The sequence below is a fragment of the Schistocerca nitens genome, chromosome 2 (genome assembly GCF_023898315.1).
Source record: "Schistocerca nitens isolate TAMUIC-IGC-003100 chromosome 2, iqSchNite1.1, whole genome shotgun sequence".
NCBI lineage: Eukaryota > Metazoa > Arthropoda > Insecta > Orthoptera > Acrididae > Schistocerca > Schistocerca nitens.
The window spans coordinates 835,870,308-835,891,319 of record NC_064615.1 but is presented as its reverse complement, the minus strand read 5'-3'; the positions used below and the strand labels follow the sequence as shown (position 1 = coordinate 835,891,319).

The window sequence follows — 21,012 nt, the reverse complement described above, 5'->3', positions numbered from 1 at the left end:
TATCTAATATTTTCTGGGTCTCATGAACAAATAAAGCGAGGTGGGTCTCACACGATCGCTGTTTCCGGAATCCATGTTGCTTCCTACAGAGTAGATTCTGGGTTTCCAGAAATGACGTGATACGTGAGCAAAAAACATGTTCTAAAATTCTACAACAGATCGATGTCAGAGATATAGGCCTATAGTTTTTCACATCTGCTCGACGACCCTTCTTGAAAACTGAAACTACCTGTGCTCTTTTCCAATCATTTGGAACCTTCCGTTCCTCTAGAGACTTGCAGTACACAACTGTTAGAAGGGGGGCAAGTTCTTTCGCATACTCTGTGTAGAACCGAATTGGTATCCCGTCAGGTCCACAGCTGTCACTCATTCCACGTGAAAATGTCTCTTCCTTACAGAATCACCGTATCTGAAGTATATAGCAGGAATTTTAAGTATATAGCAGGAGTTTTCAAAATATACCAATAATCTTATGAGAGCATTCATTGGCAGACAGTATCCTATCCAGCTCATCTATAAACAGATCTCCCATGCCATCTCCTTCTCTGACATGAGTAAACCTGTTAACCAGCCACAGACCAGCACTCCTCTGATCACCCAGTATCACCCTGGCCTTCAAAAGCAAAATGTGTCCTTCACCATCGCTCCCATTACCTCACGCCATGCCCTGAGATGAAGGATATCCTACCCAAAATCCTACCCACATCCACCAAGAAAGTATTCCGCTGCCCACCCAACCTACAAAATCTCTTTTTCCATCCTTATTATTATCCTATTCCCAGTCCTGCATCCCATTAGTCATTCGCTTGCGGCCGTCCATGTGCAAGACTTGCCCCATACACCAACCACTACCTCTTACTAAAGTCCAGTGACAGGCATTTCCTACTAAATAAAAGGCAGGGCCATATATGGAAGCAGCCTTTTGGTCACTGTGAATGCAACGTCCTTATACAATTACAAAGAAATTTATTCCACATATTAGGGAAGTGACAATATGCCAGTGATTGGAATTACAGAACTGTACATTCAGTCTGACTGTGAGAATTCAGTACAGTGTGAAGCCGCCATATGCTGCAGTCAGAGCCTCTACATATCATGGCATGGAATCAAAGAGGGCATGGATCTGTTGCTGGGGAACACACTGCCACACGGTTTGTGAGTGCATCCACAAAGCATCTGCCCTGGTTCTAGGAGAAACAGAATAAACAAGTTGCCGACCAACCATATCTCAGACATACTCAATGGGCAATATGTGAGGTGATCATGTAGGCCAGGGAAGCTTGCACATTTCTCAACACACGTGGCTGGGCATTTTCGTGCTGAAACATGGGATGTGGTGCTGCTGGAGAAGGGGTAGTGCACTGGCTCTAAAACCTCTTTGATGTAGTGGTTGCTGTTCATATTGCCCCAGTATTTAGGAGACTGAATTGCAAGTCATAGCCAATGACATGCCAAACCATCACTTTTGTGCTTGTCTGCTATGTTGCTCAATAATCAAACAATGGGAAATCAGATGGAATGTAACAATATTACGAGAAGGGAAGTTGCTACTCATCATATAGCGGAGATGCTGAGGCACAGATAGGCACAACAAAAAGTTGTTCACACTTAAAGCTTTTGGCCAATGGCCTTTGTCAACAATAGACACACATATGCACACACACACACACACACTCATGTAAATGCAACTCACACACACGACTGCAGTCTCAAGCAACTGAAGCCACACCCAGTTGCCTGTGACTGCAGTCATGTGTGTGAGTTGCGTTTGCATTAATGTGTTTGTGCGTATGTGTCTCTATTGTTGACAAAGGCCATTGGCTGAAAGCTTTGAGTCTGAAAATCTTTTTGTTGTGCCTATCTGCAACTCAGCATCTCTGCTATATGGTGAGTAGCAACTTTCCCTCTCATAATATTGTTGCTCAATAATGTAATCTGGCTGACTGTGTTCACCACTGTAGAATCTAACAAGTAAGTGGCCATCAGTGTAGGAAATGCTGAAGAGGAACTCATCCATAAGCACTTTATTTTGCCAGTGATGGTATTCTATTCGCTTAGAATCTAAGGTGCTAAACATGGCATGTGGTGCTGCTTGGAGAAGGGGTCATGCACTGGGCTCTAAAACCTCCATGATGTAGTGGTTGCTGATCAGATCACCCCCAGTATTTAGAAGACTGGATTGCAAATCATAGCCAATGGCACCCCAAACCATCACTTTTGTGCTTGTCTGCTTTATTGCACAATAATGTAGTTTTGCCGACTGTTCACCATGGTAGAATCTAACAAGTAAGTGGCCATCTGTGTAGGAAATGCTGAAGAGGGACTCATCCATAAGCACTTTATTTTGCCAGGGATGGTGTTCTACTCCCTTAGTATGTAAGGTGTTGGTGGTTTCTGGTCGATGGAAGCCAACACAATGGCATTGTGACACCCTTAGCAGATAGTGTTGAAACATCAGTGCAGACACGTAAACACCCACTGCAGTGCTCCAACATCAAGGCTACAGTGTGAATGAAGGTGTTCTGTTGTTTACAGATATGTGGACAATATGGTAGTCATTCAGTGCTGGGGTCACATTTTGTGGTAGAGCGGCCACTCATCTCTGTGTACAATCCTCTTCTATCCATTGGTTCCACACATGCATCACAGTCATTGCAGCATAGCCGTACAAGCCACAATATCACGGTACCACAGGCCTGTTTCCCAGAAACCAATTATTCTGCCCATTTGAACTGAATGACTTGCTGATATAGTGTCATTAACTTTGGCGAGGCCTACCAGCACTTGCTTGCATGTTTCTACTGTTTAACGGGTCTGCACCAACTAAGCATTGTGTAATACTGACTCTTCTACCTGCTGGTTCCAACAACTCTCATTGCAGCATACCCTTTATGAGTCACTGTGTCAGGTACAAGAAACCCATTTCCCAGAGATCAATCATTCTGCCCATTTGAACTGACTCACAAGATGATATTGCACCATTTAATGCTGGTGAGCCATACTGGCAGTTGCTTGACCATTTCTACTTTGTTTTATGGTCTGTGCAGTGACTGATCATCATGACCTGTGTGGTCACACAATAGAGGGTACTGCTGGGCAAGTGTGTACTCCATCTCTTTCCAATCTTAATCACTTATTATAGGTCCATTGTTCCACATCCTCTGATTTTTGAGTGATTTTGAACATTCCTTCAGGATGTTGCCATTTTCACAAACATTAGTGTAGATATATTTTTCTAGTGTCTGTCTGGTGAAGTTAACAGCTATCTTGTGATACTCACATTGCCTTGTCCCCTACATCTCCAGAACACTAGATAATAGCACCCAAGTTGATGGTATACTATTTGATTTCCAGAAGGCATCTGATAAAGCCCGACATTGATGCTTACTGTAGGAAATATGATCTTACTGAAAATAGAACTATTTTTTTGACTAAACTGCAGACTTTTGAAAAGAGAGAACTCAACACAATGTTTCTCAATAGGGTAAAATTGACTGATGAAAAAATATTTTGAAAGCGTCCCAGGAGATTCTAATAGTTCCATTAATATTCACAATATGTATATGACTGATCTTGTGCATGACATTGGAAGCTTTGTAAGTCTGTTTACAGATGATGCTGTTGCATATAAATAAGACAGTCTGCAGAGGATTGATACTTGGTATAGGGACTGGCAGTTAGTTGACCCTCAACATAAACATATAATTTACTGCACATAAATAGGTGGAAAGACACATTATTGTAAGAACAATAAAATGTCTGGGAGTATTTGTCTATAACAACCTGAACCAGTACAATCATATAAAACTAATTGTAGGGAAAACAGATGCCAGGCTGGGTAAGAACCATAAAATATCTGGGAGTATCTGTCCAAAACAACCCGAACTGGAACAGTCACATAAATCTAATTGTAGGAAAACCAGATGCCAGGCTGAGATTCAGGAGAAGAATCCTAAAGAAACATAATTCATTCCTCGTGAATCTTTAAAAAATCTTTGTTCAACTAGTTCTTTAGTATTGTTCATCGGTCTGAGAACTTAGCAGGAAGGATAAACATAAGAAATTCAGAAAATCCAAGAAAATGCATGTTTGTCATCAAGTCTTAATTTTGTAAGTACAAAAGCATCATGGAGATATTCATTTAACATTAGTGCCAAACATCTCATGGGGGTTTACAGATAAAAATTCCAAAAGCACGCATTCCAGAAAGAGTCAGACAACAGCTTACTTCATCCCTCATACATATTGCAAATGACAGGAATGATAGGAAAATCAAGAAAAATTCCAACTCTTACTGATGCTTACCACATGTCATTTTTCCTCCTCAAGTCAGTTTTCCATTGTTGGAATGGATAATGATGTGAATTATAGTAATTAAATGAGGCTTTTTTTAAGTAATCTAGTAGAATAAATCAGGTCAGGACAATGTCATGGAATTTTTGAGAAGTGTGAATCCATTAGAGTCATTGGGATTTTGCTTACTGAAAAATTGACAGCCAAAACAGAGATGTCTCCTGGAGGAAGCAAAAGTGTCTTTTACAAAGCTTTGAACATGGAAGAGATGCTAGGTTGACTGTACACTGGGTACCTTCACATAATCCTCATATTACATGCATCTAGTGTTTGCTCTTCTGACTACAAATCATTCATCCTTTCAGTCAGATATAACTTTGAAGAATGAAATAATACTTTTTTTTTTCTTTTTTGCCCTTTTCACCCCATTTGCGTATGTTTAGATTTTGCTGTTGGTTACTATTCCAAGCAGTACACTAATCTGTATGTATTTCTCAATTTCTCTAGTATTTTCATTAGAGACTATTTCTCCATAAATGTTACTTTCATATTCGAAGAAACTTAATAGTTACTGACATCAGCATTTTAAATGTGTTACGAATAGCACTTCTGTTCACCCTGAGGGTGACTGTTGCCAGACATGAAATTTTCTGTCCAGTTACATGTCTAGCTGAAAGTGTATCACTTACTTGTAGAACAACAGCCATAAATTAAATTTTAAAGATCAAAATGTGAGGAACACAGTACGTACCTGACCTTTATTATTTTTCGAAATTTACGTATACACCTTGCAAGCCACTATAGACTGAGGTGACAAAAGTCATGGGTTAGTGACATGTACATATACAGATGTTGACAGTATTGTGTACACAAGCTATCAAAGGGCAGTGCATTAGCAGAGCTGTCTTTTGTACTCAGGTGATTCGTGTGAAAAAGCTTCCACCATGATTATGGCCACATGGTGGAAATTAACAGACTTTGAACACAGAATTGTAGTTGGATATATACACATGGGGCACTCCATTTTGGAAACTGTTAGGGAATTCAGTATTCCAAGACCCACAGTGTCAACAGTGTGACAAGAATACCAGACTTCAGGCATTACCTCTCACCATGTACAATGTGGTGGCTGATGGCCTCTGCTTAACTCCCGAGAGGAGTGGCATTTGTGTAGAGTTGTAATTGCTGCCAGACAAGCAACACTGCATGAAATAACGGCAGAAATTCAATTTGGATGCATGACAAACATGTCCATTTGGATAGTGCAGTGAAATTTAAGGTTAATGGGCTATGGCAGCAGACAACTGACGTGAGTGCCTTTGCTAACAGCACATCATCACCTGCAATGCCTCTCCTGAGCTCGTGACCATATCATTTACACCATAGACAACTGAAAAACGATGGCCTCATCAGATGAGTCCTAATTTCAATTGGTAAGGGCTGACAGTACGGTTTGAGTGTGGCACAGACGCGACGAAGCCATGGACGCAAGTTGTCAACAAGACACTGCGCAAGCTTCATAATTGTGTGGGCTGTGTGTACATGGAATTGTCTCAATCCTCTAGTATAACTGAACTGATCATTGACTGGAAATGGTTACATTCACTACTTGGAGACCATTTGCAGCAATTTATGGACTTCATGTTTCCAAACATTGATGACACTTTTATGGATCACAATGTGCCATGTCACTGGGCCACTACTGTTCACGATTGGTTTGGAGAACATTGTGGACAATTCAGGCAAATGATTTGGTCACCCACATCAGATGACATGAATCGCATCGAACATGGGACATGATTGAAAGGTCCATTTGTGGACAACATCCTGCACTGGCAACACTTTCACAATCATGGACAGATATTGAGGTGGCATGACTCAATATTTCTGCAGGGAACTTCCAACAACTTGTGGAGTCCATGTCATATCCCATAGTTGGCACTATGTCAGCAAAAGGAAGTCCGACATGAAATTTGGAGGTATCCCATGACTTTTCTCACCTAAGTGAACAGTGCTTAAAGAGAGCACTTTGTCAGTATTAGTGATTCTGTACTATTTGATGTATATATTGAGTGAAGGGAAAAAAGCTATATGAGAGAGACCATCAAGGTTGTAGATTTGTCACACACAGTTCCTTAAATACTGGAGCTTGGAGCTCTAAATTTACCCAACAAGGCACCACAAGAAAAATCTTGCCATTTTTCCAAACATTCCTTTCATTTCCATGAGTGTCACTGTTTCACTTTTGTAGGGGCTGTCCAAGTTTTAATGATCCTAGCGACATGCATCTGAACATGTTTTACATCAGCTATTTGATCTGGACTCCAAATTCTTAAAACTGGAAGTACTATATTCCAATTAAAATAACTTTGAACTGGCCATTATGTCATCCCCTGCCAATGGCTTCATTTGGATACAGTATGGAGGGACATAGGGTCAGCACATTGCTATCCCGGCCATTGTCAATTACCCAGGCCTTGAAACCACTATTTCTCACTCAAGGAGCTCCACAATTGGCATCACGAGGCTGAGTACTTCATTCCCACAAAGAAAAAAAATCCCTGGTGGTACTAGAATTTGAACCAAGGTCCTCTACACAGCAGTCAGACACACTTTCCTTCTCATCCTGCCCAGTAAGTCTCCCCTGACTCAGGCTTATGGGTGACTTTTCCAAACTCTTACCATTTCTTACTCCTCACCAGATCTTTTCCTTCACCCTCTTCCTTCCCCTTCAACCCTTCTGCCAGAATAAGAAGCCATTGACTCTGAAAGCTTGAAAATTTCTGTATCTTTATATGTGTGTTCACCTGTCACTGTTCAATGAGCAGATTTTTTTTATCTATGCAATTACATTATAGTTTCAAACCCTGACTACTTAACTACAGATGCATATTTCTTTGAAAGGCAATGTTGATTCAGACAAAGGAACTGTTATCCTGCTCCAATTCCAAAATATCTTAGAAATCTATGGCAGTTATCAACTGTGTAATAGTTCTATTGTTCTGCAGAGTGACCATTGGTCCCAGCCACATAGAATCCACCACCGATATAAAACACTGCAGCATGCAGCAGCAAAAAAATGCTGCTAGCTCTTCTGAACACTGAATGCAGAAGCTAACAGAATATCTATATCGTTATGTATTCTCTGAGTAAACCAATGGAATTCAGTATCTGTGAATGTTTTATTATGTATTCTTTTCAGTATTAAGTCTTGGTGAACAAGCACTTGCAACAGTCTTGTAACCTGTACACTTTCTAAGTCTCTGCTGCCCGATATCAGGCTTACATCTTCATTTTGATTTTTTTTCTCATATTGTAAGTATTTTTTAGTTTCATGAAGTGTCAACTTCTTTGCCTTGGAACATGAATATGTGCCTTAGAACTTATTCAATACTATCAAAATTCCTTCATTTTACTTACTATTACACTTGTGTCATTTGAAAACAGGGTGCATTTGACTACCTTATATTTGTTCTGAATATTATTTATGTAAAATGAGAGTGGCACTCCTGTTCAAACTTCCTTTGCATTGGACAACATTCTCATTTCATGATTGTAATGATCTGAAATAAGTTCCACAACCTGAGTCCATTTAGTGCTCCCTGGCTGTATAAAAGAAATTCATCATTGACAGCAACAAAAGTTGTAGAAAAATCTAACTTCTCTCATATGGTAGGTTGCTTACTTTCTAAGTATCTAATTATTCTTTAGTGTTATTCATTTTTATCACTTCTATGCTTTTGTTTCATTTACTTTGATTGGTGTTCAATAGCTTAGAGTCATTTAAGAATTTAGTTACACTGCTCCACCAGTCACTTTTGAAATGTGAGAAATGGAGAAATATTCCCTGCTTGAATGAAAAATTCATGTAAAGTGATTTTGATTGTGAATAACACTGGTCTTCATCTGCATTTGCTGGTGTTATGTGTTTTTCACTTGCTGTACTTTGTGTTCATTTGTTTAAAGTGTCTCTATAGACAGATCTTAGACACATGAATCTCTTATGATTTTTGAAGTTAAATATATGATATGCACTTAACAATAATTATCAGTGCAATTGGACATCTTTTGTTCGCTCATGTCAATCTCTTCTGTACTTTTCGATACATTTTTATGACTTTCAGAGTTTTTCTTTTTCTACTGTTTACAATTTTTCATTTATACAATAATCAAAAAGATTACTGCAAACATACCAAAACACAAACTGTTTGTATGGCTTACTTAACACACAATACATTACTGCATTGAAGGACTGCTGAAGTTAGGTTTTGCAGGAGTAGTTATCACAGTCATATTTTCTGATGAAGCTACAGGGCTTTAAATTTACCTCAGCTAGAGAATAGATAATCACTCACTTGCATATAAATATTAGGTACACGAAGATCATACAAACCTCCTCTCATCTTTTATTTTTGTTTATACACCCACTTACAACCACAGGAGAAAAAGAGATTGACAGTGTTACTGAGAAAATGTGGATTAGTACTGGTAATAACCACAAAACCTTTGAGGCAGAGTGGATGCAAGGGAAACAAGAGGAAGATGGAGTATCCTGATACAGGATTGAGAGAATGAGAGTAGAAAATGACAAGAGAAGAAAGGACAAGAACAAGGGAGAATGCACAGAGTATGAAAGTAGAAAGAGCAGGATAATGACTAGCAGCAGAGGATTAGGTCAGGGGGATTAAGGGAACAGAAACTGTACTGGAGGGACAGCTCCCACCAGTCCAATTCAGAGAGCATAAAAATAATATAGTTACTGTAGAGGTCCGTAGTATGTGTTGAGGACAGCAGGTGTAGCAGTTGGTTGATTTTTGCTGTTAGTCACATTTAAATAGTGGCTTTTTGTGTTGGGAGGCAATTGTTCAGACATCATAGTTTGATACAAAGCTGCTCAGTAGCAGCACAACTGGTAGAAGACATGGCTCTTCCTCTGGTTGAATATCAAATGTCTGTTCAGAACTCAAATAACATGTGATTTGTCGCTGTTACATCAGATCTTGCATCTGATGTGGGACATCTGCCAGGGAATGATTAATGGGGGAAGGATTGGGAACAGGAGTGGCATAATACCCTGGTTTGATATCGCATGAATGACTGAATAAAACTTTGGGGGAAATCCTGAAGTTGACCCATAAAACATATTAGCATTGGCAATTGCAATCCACATACCCATGGCAGTGCCATGACCTTGTTTCTAGATTTAGCTTCAAGGGAGATATAATTGTGGGTCACAATGTGGTTGGCTAAGATGATAGAAGTGAAGATACATGTCAGCATGGCTGGTTCAAAAACATTTCTCCAAACAAGCAACTTATCATTTGGCACTGCCTCCCTTCCAATCCCCCCACCTCCATCCCCTTTTCCATTGTACACTTTATCAATGTCAGTTCCTGCATATTAATTTTTATATGCACTGGACATAAGTCTTACATGTGGGCACCCCTGGCACACTTCTCAGGTGGGTGCATCAAGCAGCCACTATTAATTGTGATATGCCCCACATAGAAATCTCAATTTGGTTCTCCAAGCCATGGCTTGTGTCATTTAGGCCTAAAACTTGTCCTTTGTGTCAGGAGGGCACATTTTGTTGCCAGTCACTAGTTGGAACAGTCAAGAAAAGTTTCAAATTATTTTAGTTTTCATACCAGAAGTATTTCAGTGACGTACTAGAGAATCATATGCAGCTAAACTTAATCCAAATTAAATACAGTATTGCTAAGTGAAATACAGCTTTGAAAGTAAGCAGAGCAGTTGAATATTATGGACAAAGATTTTTAGAGAGATGTTAAGTTTCTTAAACCATTGTTTATACTGCTTTATATTTATTTCTATATTGTGAATATGTTATTCACAGAATAATTTAGGAGTTTTTTCCCTTGAGTTTTGTTAGCACGCCAATCAGTAAAGCTGATAGATTGTTCTATGAGACATTTATTTTGCTGTCATGTGGTATTGTGATGTTGTGTTTCCATCGCGAAGCACAACAAGATGTTTGCAATTAAACAAAGTAATTTTGCATCCTTGAAAATATTTTCCAACTGTAGAGGCTGTGCAGATTTGAAGTGTGACAGATGTAAAATGTTGGAAAAATTTTGGGTCAATGACAAATTTAGAAAGGTCAGTGTCTTAACGCAGATTAATGTTTCAATCTGTTTAGCTCTTGCCTCATTCAGACAGTGTCAACATAAATCTATGTCCTGAGCTTAAAACACAGGCACTGCCTACTCCCACAAACTAACTGCCACTGACTTCATGGCTGAATTGTGGTAAGAGCTTTAAATGAATCAGTGAGTATTCATCACACATCTTGTTATGTACAAGATCACTTTCGGAGTGGCATACTCATGGCATGTTTTTACTAATGCTGCATTCACCTAACAGTTGATCAGGTTGACCATTTTCTTGTATTGTGTAAACAGTGGTTTAACTACACGAGTGGTATCTGGACATCCAGCCCTATGAAATTATATTAATCACACACAGAACTGGCATTCCTGAATGACATTGATGAAAGCAGATGAGTATTCTGGTTACAGTGTGTGTACTATAAACTGACACACCCTTATCTTTATTTGCATGTGTCAATTGACACCCTGTGTGACAGCATTATATAATGTCTTACTGAAAATATTTGTTTACAGGGCTCACGCTCTTCCCCACAGGGAAAGAATAGATAACAAGTGTTGCTGTCGTATGACAGTTTTCTGTAGATTTTCATGTAAAATCTGCTTTCCATAGAAAATTGATTGCATGTGGGATGAATGTGAGTAAAAACGAGAAGCCAAAACCAAGTGCTTATTTTTACTATGCTGACAATATTTTGGCATACAAGGCAATGTGTGTTCCAACCTCCAACCAAGACCTGTGTCTTGTTTCTCCTATTTGAAGATGATCTGCCCTTATAGATCAGACATTTACCACAGTCCTTGAAAATGTGTTGTCATATACATCAATCAAGCAAATTGCATAATCAAACTCTAGTACCAGAAACATCAGTATCATACATAGCTTTCACAGTTTAGCAAAAATCTGCTTATCCAGGCAGTAACATACAAACTCTGGAACATGGCATTACAGACAAATTAATAAATCAAAATGGCAGATTCAAGTGGAACAGTGTGTAGATATTCGTATTAGGTCTCCTCAAAGCAGGCGACTGCGTGTCATAAAGCAAGTGGAAGTAGTAACTATTGCAAAGCATAGTACTGAAAATTTGGCTATCATATCCTTATCCTGTATTTGGTGTGACTTGATGCCACCAAGTGTACATAAAGTACATAAAGACATCCTTGCCCTTCACACATGCTGTATCCTTCATTATGTGAATTCATTTGTTAATGGCAGCATAGTACGTTACTGAAATATTGTGTAATGTTGCAGCTTCACCTGACTGGAAACTGAAAACCATATAGGTTCCCCAGGACAGCTTTAGACCATATTCAAGGAGTTTTTGATGTGCACATATTTCATTGGTCATTGTAAAATACTCCCTCTAGTTTCCCCTTTTACTGTTTTTTTGCATTTAATATAAACTTTTTGAATGTCCATTCCTCCGTTGTTACTTTATGTGTGACCTAACTGTTTCCAGCAATTAAACTTTCAAGCACTGCTCAGTTTTCTGACATATGAATTATCCTATGCCCAAACAGGTTCCAACAAGTAAGAAGCCTCGTCCACGCCCCCAAGTGCAGAATGATGTGGATGTTGAGATATTGGCACGCAACAATGACTTAGTGAAAGTCAACACTGTGACATTAGTCAGCTGGCTTCGACAGAAAAATGTACCCTGCAAAGTAAAAGACAAGAAAGGGGACCTAGTAGAAAAAGTGATGAATTATCTTAACAGTCAGAAAAATGATAGTCATTAATGCTTTGCACAGTAACAATTCTGATGAAGTCCTTCAGTGATATTTTACGAAGTTTTATTTGTTCAAATGGGATTTTACTACTACTTCTCATTTTATAGTGCACAGTTTTAAAATACAGACAGTCCTAAAAGTGTGTGGAAATACAATGTCAGACGAAAAGTTTTTATTGTGAAAAATAATGAAAGTCTTTACCACAACTTCAGTATAACATTTGATCGTATACATGATAATGTGATATGCATTGCACAACAAATATCTTAGCGTAATTTCCTGTGTGAGATCAGTGTGAAAATGCAGTAAGCCTTTTTAAAATATTCTGTCAGTTAACTACAGTTTTTCATTCCAATTTCGTGCTATAACAATTTTTTCCCCAAAAAAAGGTCATTTCTGTAGAGCCATATTTTTTTCTCATGTACAAAGATGTTGTTTTGAGTATCATGGTTAGATCAAGCTGTCAATGAAAAGTTCAGTTGTTAATTGTAAACAGTAAATATGTAATCTTTCTAACAGAGAATAAACTGCATTTATCAATGAAATGGTAAATATTACACTACTCTTGATATGTCCTTTGACTTTTCATTGCTCTTTTGTTGCTTCATGGGTTACCTAAATTGTCAAGCTTTCAAGTCCTGCTGAATTTTATGACACATGAAACATTCTATGCCTGAAGAGATAAATGTAATGCCTCCATTGTAGTAATAAGTTGTAGTAGGAGCAGGAACACAGAAACCCTTTTACCAAATAATTCACCTTTTGTTCCATTTTTGCCTTACGTAGTACATTTTATACTGTCTGCTTGGTCTGCCTTTTTTATACATCCCTTCATTTCTCTTTTTACAACTCCATTGTAGTTTTATTAATATTCTGTCCAGATGTTTCCCTGTAGCACCATAGTTAGATCTAATCAGTCTTCTATATCTCATTAAATACCTTGACTTTTGCACAAAACTTAAGCAAGTTACCACCTTTCCATTCTAACATAATTCAGTTCTTATCAGTACTACGTGAGACATGCATCTTTCGCTAAGTGTGACACAAAGCTACAGACCAATAGCCTACAGCAGCCTTAGTTCATACTTTATTGCAAATGGCTTGGTGCATTAATCTCTGCAACTCCCCAGACTAAATGTATTACAGGTCATCCAAAGATCAACTGACTGCTAAATGAAGAGGTCAGAAGAGGACAGTGCCAACACACAAGAAAATCTGTACTGAGTTATTGCATTTTATATGTTTGATTAATTTCAAAGACAACACCATAAATACAATAAGACAAAGCAATTTGTGTAGTAGGTAGTTCTTTCTCATATTAGATAAAGAACTATTTGTTATCAGCATGTGATGCATTCGGGGCAAGGGGGACAAGATCAGACTAATCCTTACTAAACTAAGGGTTGTTACTTTCCCCCATCAAACCCTTCAGCTGATGATGTTGTTTACAGACTTGAGGTTCCTGCTTGCAAATGATCAGTGTGTTAGCTCATTTTGTCGATCCCAAGCCGAGAGATGTAGAAGTACTCATGCCTCGGCTGAGTCCACTGTGGGCTTAGTTTTGCCAAGGTTTAGCACTATTCACTTCTCCAAAATCCCTTCAGGCAGCTTACCATGGACATTCTTGTTGGAGGCAATGCTGCCACATACTGGTTCCCCAGAAATTGATGTTTTGGGCCAGGTAGAAGACTGTTGGGAATTAAAACATCAGAGAACCACAAAAAGACTGCATTTACATATCCAGGCTAAGCTGACGATATCCCTGCATTCAGATAAAATTGAAATACCTTATATCGCAATCGACTGATCTGATCCTATTACATTTTTTAGAAGTGGTTCCATTCTGTTGTTTACAAATCAGGTCCAAAATTTATAATTTACACCAAATAGGTTCTTAGTATTTGCGACAAAATTTCATTGACAGTTGTGATGTCTGCCTGCCCCTCTATGTAAAGATCTGTGTGACATTTGCCCATAACCTCTTTGATTTCAATTTCATTAGTATCTTACATCTACTGTTCATCCTTCAGTTTCATAATCAGTCCCTCTCTGAATACCAGATTATATGAAATACAGCTATTTTTCTCACGCACAATGTCATTTTCATTCTGTGCACATATCCTGAGGCCTGTCATACGTTTCTGGACTAAGACTGTTATTGTAGACTAAGTTCTCGGAAAGAGATAAAAATAGTACTCTACTGGTATTTTTGTCCAAAACTTTGGAGTTCTGGAAAACTGTATAATGCATTCCTTAATTTTTGGTTTAATATATTCTGTTTACCATATTATCTGTATGTTGTATGTTCCTAGTGAGCTGTGGTATCCATTCTAAATTTATATAATTTCCTGTTTGAGGTCAATTTCCTGGAGTAAGGAATTGTTTGCCTTGGCCAGAAGAGATATTGTTTATATTTGTGGTATGATGTCAGAAAGTTACAAGACAGATTCTGCAAGTACCTTTGTTGTACATGAATACAAGTACAGCATATATTCCATTGAGTTCACTGGCTGCACATCAGCCCACATAAGTTTAGGTATAAGATTCAGATTGAGCTGAATATCCTCCATTCCAGGTTTATGTATTAAAGTCTGGAGCTCTTCACATGAATTAAAGTTGGTGTGTTGTCTTGTAGAAACAGATACAGCCTCCATCTATTATTACCGTTGCCTAAATGTATGTTAACATGTTGAATGCTGCACACATACTGACAAATGTTTCACTGCTAGGCCAGGCCATGGCATCAAACATGATGCCCTGTTGTTGCCACCAGTGGGCACAAGACATTAGGTGTAAAGCTCTGCTGTGGCTGCCACCAGCCTCATGGCAGTGTGTTTATGTGATGACAGTTCTCTATGAAAGAAGTCTCTTCTATTTGCTCTCTCTGTGCTTCCCAATGGTGCATATACATTAATGTTTATTTGGGCTGCAGTTTCTCTACCACATTGTAAAATTACCTGTACATCGCATAGCATTCCTAACTCATTCCAGACCTTAAGAATCGATCATACCCAAGTATATAAACAATTATGTGTCGTCTTCTTGTAACATTACTTCTATCCTTGTGGGATGAACATAACAATCCAAGCACTGTATCCTATTTAATTTTGCTATAATCTGGACAGAAAAAGAAGTTTCCAGATAGGAGACAGAGCTGTTACTAGCTTCCAGTTGTCAGTACTGCCTGAAAACAAACTGTAGTCGTCTAGAACTGTGAAAACAATCCCATGACAGTTCTACATTGTGAGGTTTCCAGATTGGTGAACAATGTTCAAGAACTGGTAGAACAAGTGCCTTATAAGCCTCTTCCTAAGTAGACAATTTACATTTCTCTTAAGGTTCTTCCTATGAATCTGTCTGGCATCTGTATTTCTTACTATTTGTTTTACATGGCCATTCCACTTAAGGTTGTTGTGGGTAGTTACTCTTGGATATCTTGTGGTAGATATTGTTTCGAGCAATTTGTCATCAATAGTGTACTCGCACAGTAGCAAGTTTATTTTCCTATGATGCACACTATGCTACATTTATTCACATTCAGGATCAACTTGCGGAGCATGCACCATCCATCAATTCTCTGTAGATCATCCAGCAAATCGATACTGTCTTTTGGTGTTGCTGCTTTCTTATAGACAACCACATCACCTGCAACCAGTCTTAATGAGCTTTCGAAGCTTTCTACTAGATCCTTTATATACACTAAACAGCAACCGTCCTATCACACTTCGTTGGGGTAGTCTGTAAATTACCTTTACATCTGTTGATTTTGTTCTGTTAAAGGTACATTCACATCTGGGACTTGTGTCGGTGCAAGTATGCCTGACATGTATACACATCTCCAGGATGTGCATCGCAACTTGTAAGAGCACACTGCTTGCAAGTATCAATGCATCTGCTGGTGCAAAGCTTTCAGAATCTGTGATGGCTTCCCAAGACTCAATATTTTTATGTGCTGGTGCACTTGCCCTTTTGGATGAAGAAAGGAAAATCCACAAAACACCATGAATACAACAACGAACTCCACAGAACACAAGATCAAATAGGCATTTTTAAACAAATATATCGGCAAAATGCCAAGGATGGTGCTGCACATGTGCAACTTCTGTGACATGTCAAGTATTTCACGAAAAATCTATAGACATCATGTAAATACGACTTTTATAAGTGGGCAGTTCTGCATACATGTTGGGTGAACTTTTGTACGAGAGGACGAATCACGACATCAGATTGACATGGTGCTCATACAAGTTGCGATACATGTATTCCAGTGTAAATGTCCCTTACAAGCAACATGTTGAGTTCTATGTAGGAGGTGGTCTTGGATCCTGTTGCAAAATCTTGTCTGATACTGTGTAACCCCCCCCCCCCCCCTCTCTCTCTCTCTATCTCTATCTCTATCTCCCTCTTCCTCCCCCCTCCCCCCCCCCCCCATGGCTTCATCCAATTATCACCTATTTGCATCACTGGGACACGCTCTCACTGAACAATACTTCAGTTCATGTGAATATGTACGAAAATGTCTCGCAGACTGGTTCACTTCAAAAGCAAACTCTCTCTCTCTCTCTCTCTCTCTCTCTCTCTCTCTCTCTCTCTCTTTTTTTTTTTTTTTTTTTTTTTTTTTTTTTTTTTTTTTTTTTTTTTTTGCATGCCCTTCTAGCCTGCCAGAGAGATGGCAGAAATGTATAAATAGCAATGGAGATTATTTTGAATAAAATATTGTTTATCAGTTTCAAACAACTGATGTGTAATTATTGCAACCCAATTCCAGTTTCAAACTTCTACACCTGGTACTGTACATTATTTAGTAACTGGCACAGACATTGAGATCAAGTTTCATTTCCCACATGAATTTAACAGGAACAGTTTCAATATCCAATAATTTCTAAATTTAGACATTAAATACTTGTGGATTGTGAACAATGTACTGTTACTTGAAACATTTTGCCATATTGTATCCAAAGCATGAAAGAGGAGAGGGGGGACATGAAGAAGGGCAGGAAAGAAACAGACACTTTTATGCACAGATTTTATGTCAAGTGTACAAATAAATACATCTTATGTACAATAAAAACATTACTTTTAAAAATCTATGAATACATTGGAAATGTACATCTTTACAGTAATTTTCAATATTCCTCAGAAACAAGAAAATTTCAGTTCAATGATTCACAGGCACATTTTGGAAAAACTATATATACAAATTATTCTCAAAATTATAAGTCAAAATAATTTTGATTTCATAACTATTCTGGTGTTAGTTACATAGTTAACAAACATTGCTTATATGACAATAAAATTGCACAAATGTTTCAGTCTTTTAAATGTACTAACACACATTATGTTGGGCAATTAGCCAGATATTTACATCCACAAAAAATAACTAGAGTGACATAAGAAACATTGTAAAAGCCACTGTTTGTTCTTACCTTCCTTCCTTCCTTCCAAATGAGAAATTGTAAATGTTTTACCAACAAAAAACATGCAATTTGTTTAACATATCTTACAGTTAACATCTGAAAGGCTTTTCTCTTAAAAGGAAGGATTGATTTAATCTCATTATGTATAAACAGGGAACAGTAAGTATCTATCCTGTATGTCACAGCTTATGAGCACAATGCAGAAGATATCAAAATATGTTTCCATGTGCTAAAATGTCAACAGAATGAGTCTTCACTATTTTGGGAACATGGCTAAATTACTGTGTGCATCTTGGTATTTCTGCTATCCTTCAATAGATTTTGTTAAGCATTCTGTATTGGATCCATTTTTTTTTCCTTCAATAATCCAGTTTAATAGAATTATCTCTCATCTCACATGGTATGCAGCAGTATTGGGGTGTTGATATTAAATTGTTTGAAAATTAACTTCAGTACAATTAAATACTAGTTGTTCCCTGCAGAAGTCTTTGCGTATATAGTAAAGGTACATAAAAATTAGTCACTTTCTTTCTTATACCAATGAGTTGGTGGCTGTCCTAAGCTGTTTGAGACTGATGGCTGGGTTCTTGGACTTCGAGATGTCATTTGGAATTCAGGTGGCAGGTCATAGCAGCGACAAACACAACATGACGGAAATTTAAACCAATCGGAGAATATTCCACGACATTCATTGTTGGGGTCATACGCCAACAGTCTGTGAAGACGATACTGTTGTTCACAGCGACACCCTTCACGACAGTACATTTGTTTCAGCTCATACCTGACAGCAAAATTTAAAAAAGAAGCTTTTATAAAGATAATATGAATTACACAAAACTATTATTTTTAGTTTATAGTACATCATTACATGGCTTGGTGTCAGAGGGTAAATATCAAGTGACAAATGAAAAGGTTCTGCCAGTATTGAGTGATTTGAGGTATACATTAAATTAAGAGTCCCCCCTTATAACACTCTAGATGAACTGGTCCACAAAACAGTGGAAGACAATACCAACAATCCTCACTGGAACAATGTATAATAAAACATTGTGATACTCAAAGTGATCTTGGAATTATGCATTATTATCGTCATTTTGTCTTTGTGTGCTGGAATTTAATTCAGTGCTGAAAGAAGAAAGTGTCCTATTCATTGTGAAAGCAGTTACTTTGAATAAATCTTCTGTTTCCACCTTTATACCTGCTTTTTCTCTCTCAAATACTTACACTGATACGCCAAAACATCATGACCATTTCCCATCACGATGTTGGATGCTGCCGGGTAGCATTGCTTGCACATGATGATGTAGCGAAAGTATGTAAGCGGAGCAGACATGGGCAGGGGATCACCCTAGCAAAGATATGGGCTGCAAGTGGGTAAACACCTTGAGATAAGAGACTTTGACAAAGGGTAGCTTATCATTATGCAGAGCTGGTCAACTTGTATCTCGAAAACAGTGAAGCTGGTTGAATGTTCACATGGTACTGTCATGAGCATCTACAGCAAGGAGTAGAAGGACAGTGAAACTACCACCAGGTGCTAAATGGTTTGATGTCCATGACTCTTTGTAGAATGTGGGGTCCAGTGGCTTTTCTGCTCTGTAAAATAGGGCAAACGGTGATTTGTTGCATCTCTGCTGAAAGAGCACAGTGCTGGTGCACACAATAGTGTTTCACAGCACACCATTCATCATACATTGTTGAACATGGAGCTCCACAGCAACCACCCCTGTGTTTTCACATCTTGATCCAATGACATTGTCAATTATGATTTCAGTGTGCATGGGACCATCGGGATTTGACCGTTGATCAATGGAAATGTGTCTGCTCTTTGGGTGAACCACAGCTTCTTGATGTAGATACTATGGGACTCATCTGGGTCAGTATCGGGCACCATGACCGCATTATTTACATGAATTTCATGACCTGTGCATAGACATCTAATGCCACAAACCTAACAACAAACTATCAGATCTCTGAATTGTGGAATCAGTGAAGTATTTTGTTCCAAAGAACAAACTATTAAGCAGGTGGTCATAATGTTTTGGCTCATCAGTGTACATGAATACATTAATATTGTTTTAAAGAAAACAGTTACTTACATCTGGAACACCACAGGTGTTGCAATACACTACCCCAAGTAGTTTAATATTTACATAAAATTGGGCATTTGTCAAAGAAAGTATGTCAATACATTTCATTATTTTTATAAGCTTGTTTCCAATGATTATTATTACTTGTATGTAACAGGAACCATCAGTCTTTGACTTTAGATAATCAGATAATTTGTAACATAAGAAGTCAAAAGTAATATTTTAATTTTCTTTTGAATTTGAAGGAACTGAGAGTTTCTTGCCTTGTCTAGTGTGAACTTGTTTGCAACAGAATACAGAAAAACTTAAATTCTCGGCCCCCTCTTTCCCCTTCAGCTTTGAACGGTATAGGAGTCAAGCATCTAGGATACTTGTGTTTATGTCTTATATAACAACTAGTGAACCCAGCAATGCTTCATAGTTGCTAAATATGTATGGGAATTGCATATACATAAACTCATTGTTCGCCCCTCTCTTTGTCCAGCTACTTTTCCTTCTCCACTCTCTCTCTCTCTCCCCTTATCCTTACTCTCTGACATTGAGCCTTGTTTATTGTAATTACGAACAAAACCTTTATTGGAAATTGAAGTCTCTTAAAATGAATGGATAAATTAGCTGGTATCAAGTGCATGAGAGAGATCTCTCCAGCTGCTGTATCTGTGAGGATAGTAGAAGCTCCAATGACTATTTCACATAGTTTTACTCTTTGAATGGGTATAATTACCAAGTGTCAGATGATTCAAATTCCATAGATGTATTCTAATCATAAGCCAATAAGTCCTGTCCTGTCCCATTTATTATAAAACTAATGGCAAGGAAGAAATCAAATCAGCATTTTGTTTTGTGTACAATTTTTGTTTGAATATTTATATGAAGAGAGTAATATGGGAGAAGCAATTTGTGTAAGTTTACATGCCCCCATATTGTAGCTAAAACTGACTGTGAGGAAAAACTGAAACCACAGCATTTTCTTCCTTGTAGCTGACTAAGAGAAAACCTGGGTGTTGCTGCTTAAAAATATATAACCCTTGTCCTTCCCAATGGTACTGGAGTGTTGTGTAAATATTTGAAGTAAATCAATCAAGATATTTTAAGATTTTTGTCTAGCAATGTTGCACCTTTTGTAACATCCACAACAAACAATGGAAAACCCAAGATGGAATGTGACAATGTATACACAGCCTATTTCCATCCAAAAGTCTATTAGAATATGTGTCAAAATCCGAAGTAAATCAGTCACAAACTTTTTGGTGAAACGTTAAACAATTACTCATCTCTATATAATAGTACAGATTGCTTATATCATATATGACTGGAAACTGATTTTACTGTTAGTTGTAAAAAGTAAGG

General features: G+C 38.0%; 2 protein-coding genes across 5 annotated transcripts in view; one reads left to right on the top strand and one right to left on the bottom strand.

Annotated features, from left to right (window-relative positions):
- LOC126235376 (uncharacterized protein C18orf63-like) overlaps positions 1-12,609 on the top strand; it is a 165,470-nt gene extending 152,861 nt beyond the window's left edge. Inside the window, exon 9 of the mRNA XM_049944099.1 lies at positions 11,946-12,609. Within this exon, the coding sequence (XP_049800056.1) occupies positions 11,946-12,164 (219 nt within the window). The 3' untranslated portion in view covers positions 12,165-12,609. The remainder of the gene's footprint in view (positions 1-11,945) is intronic.
- A 4,699-nt stretch (positions 12,610-17,308) lies between these two features.
- The window catches only part of LOC126234665 (protein spaetzle 4), a 59,642-nt gene continuing 55,938 nt past the window's right edge, over positions 17,309-21,012 (bottom strand). For 2 of the 4 annotated variants that reach the window (XM_049943400.1, XM_049943403.1), the window contains exon 5: positions 17,309-18,353. In XM_049943400.1, coding sequence (XP_049799357.1) covers positions 18,089-18,353 — 265 coding nt within the window. In that variant the 3' untranslated portion in view covers positions 17,309-18,088. The remainder of the gene's footprint in view (positions 18,354-21,012) is intronic. The other 2 variants (XM_049943402.1, XM_049943401.1) reach the window with 1 other exon arrangement.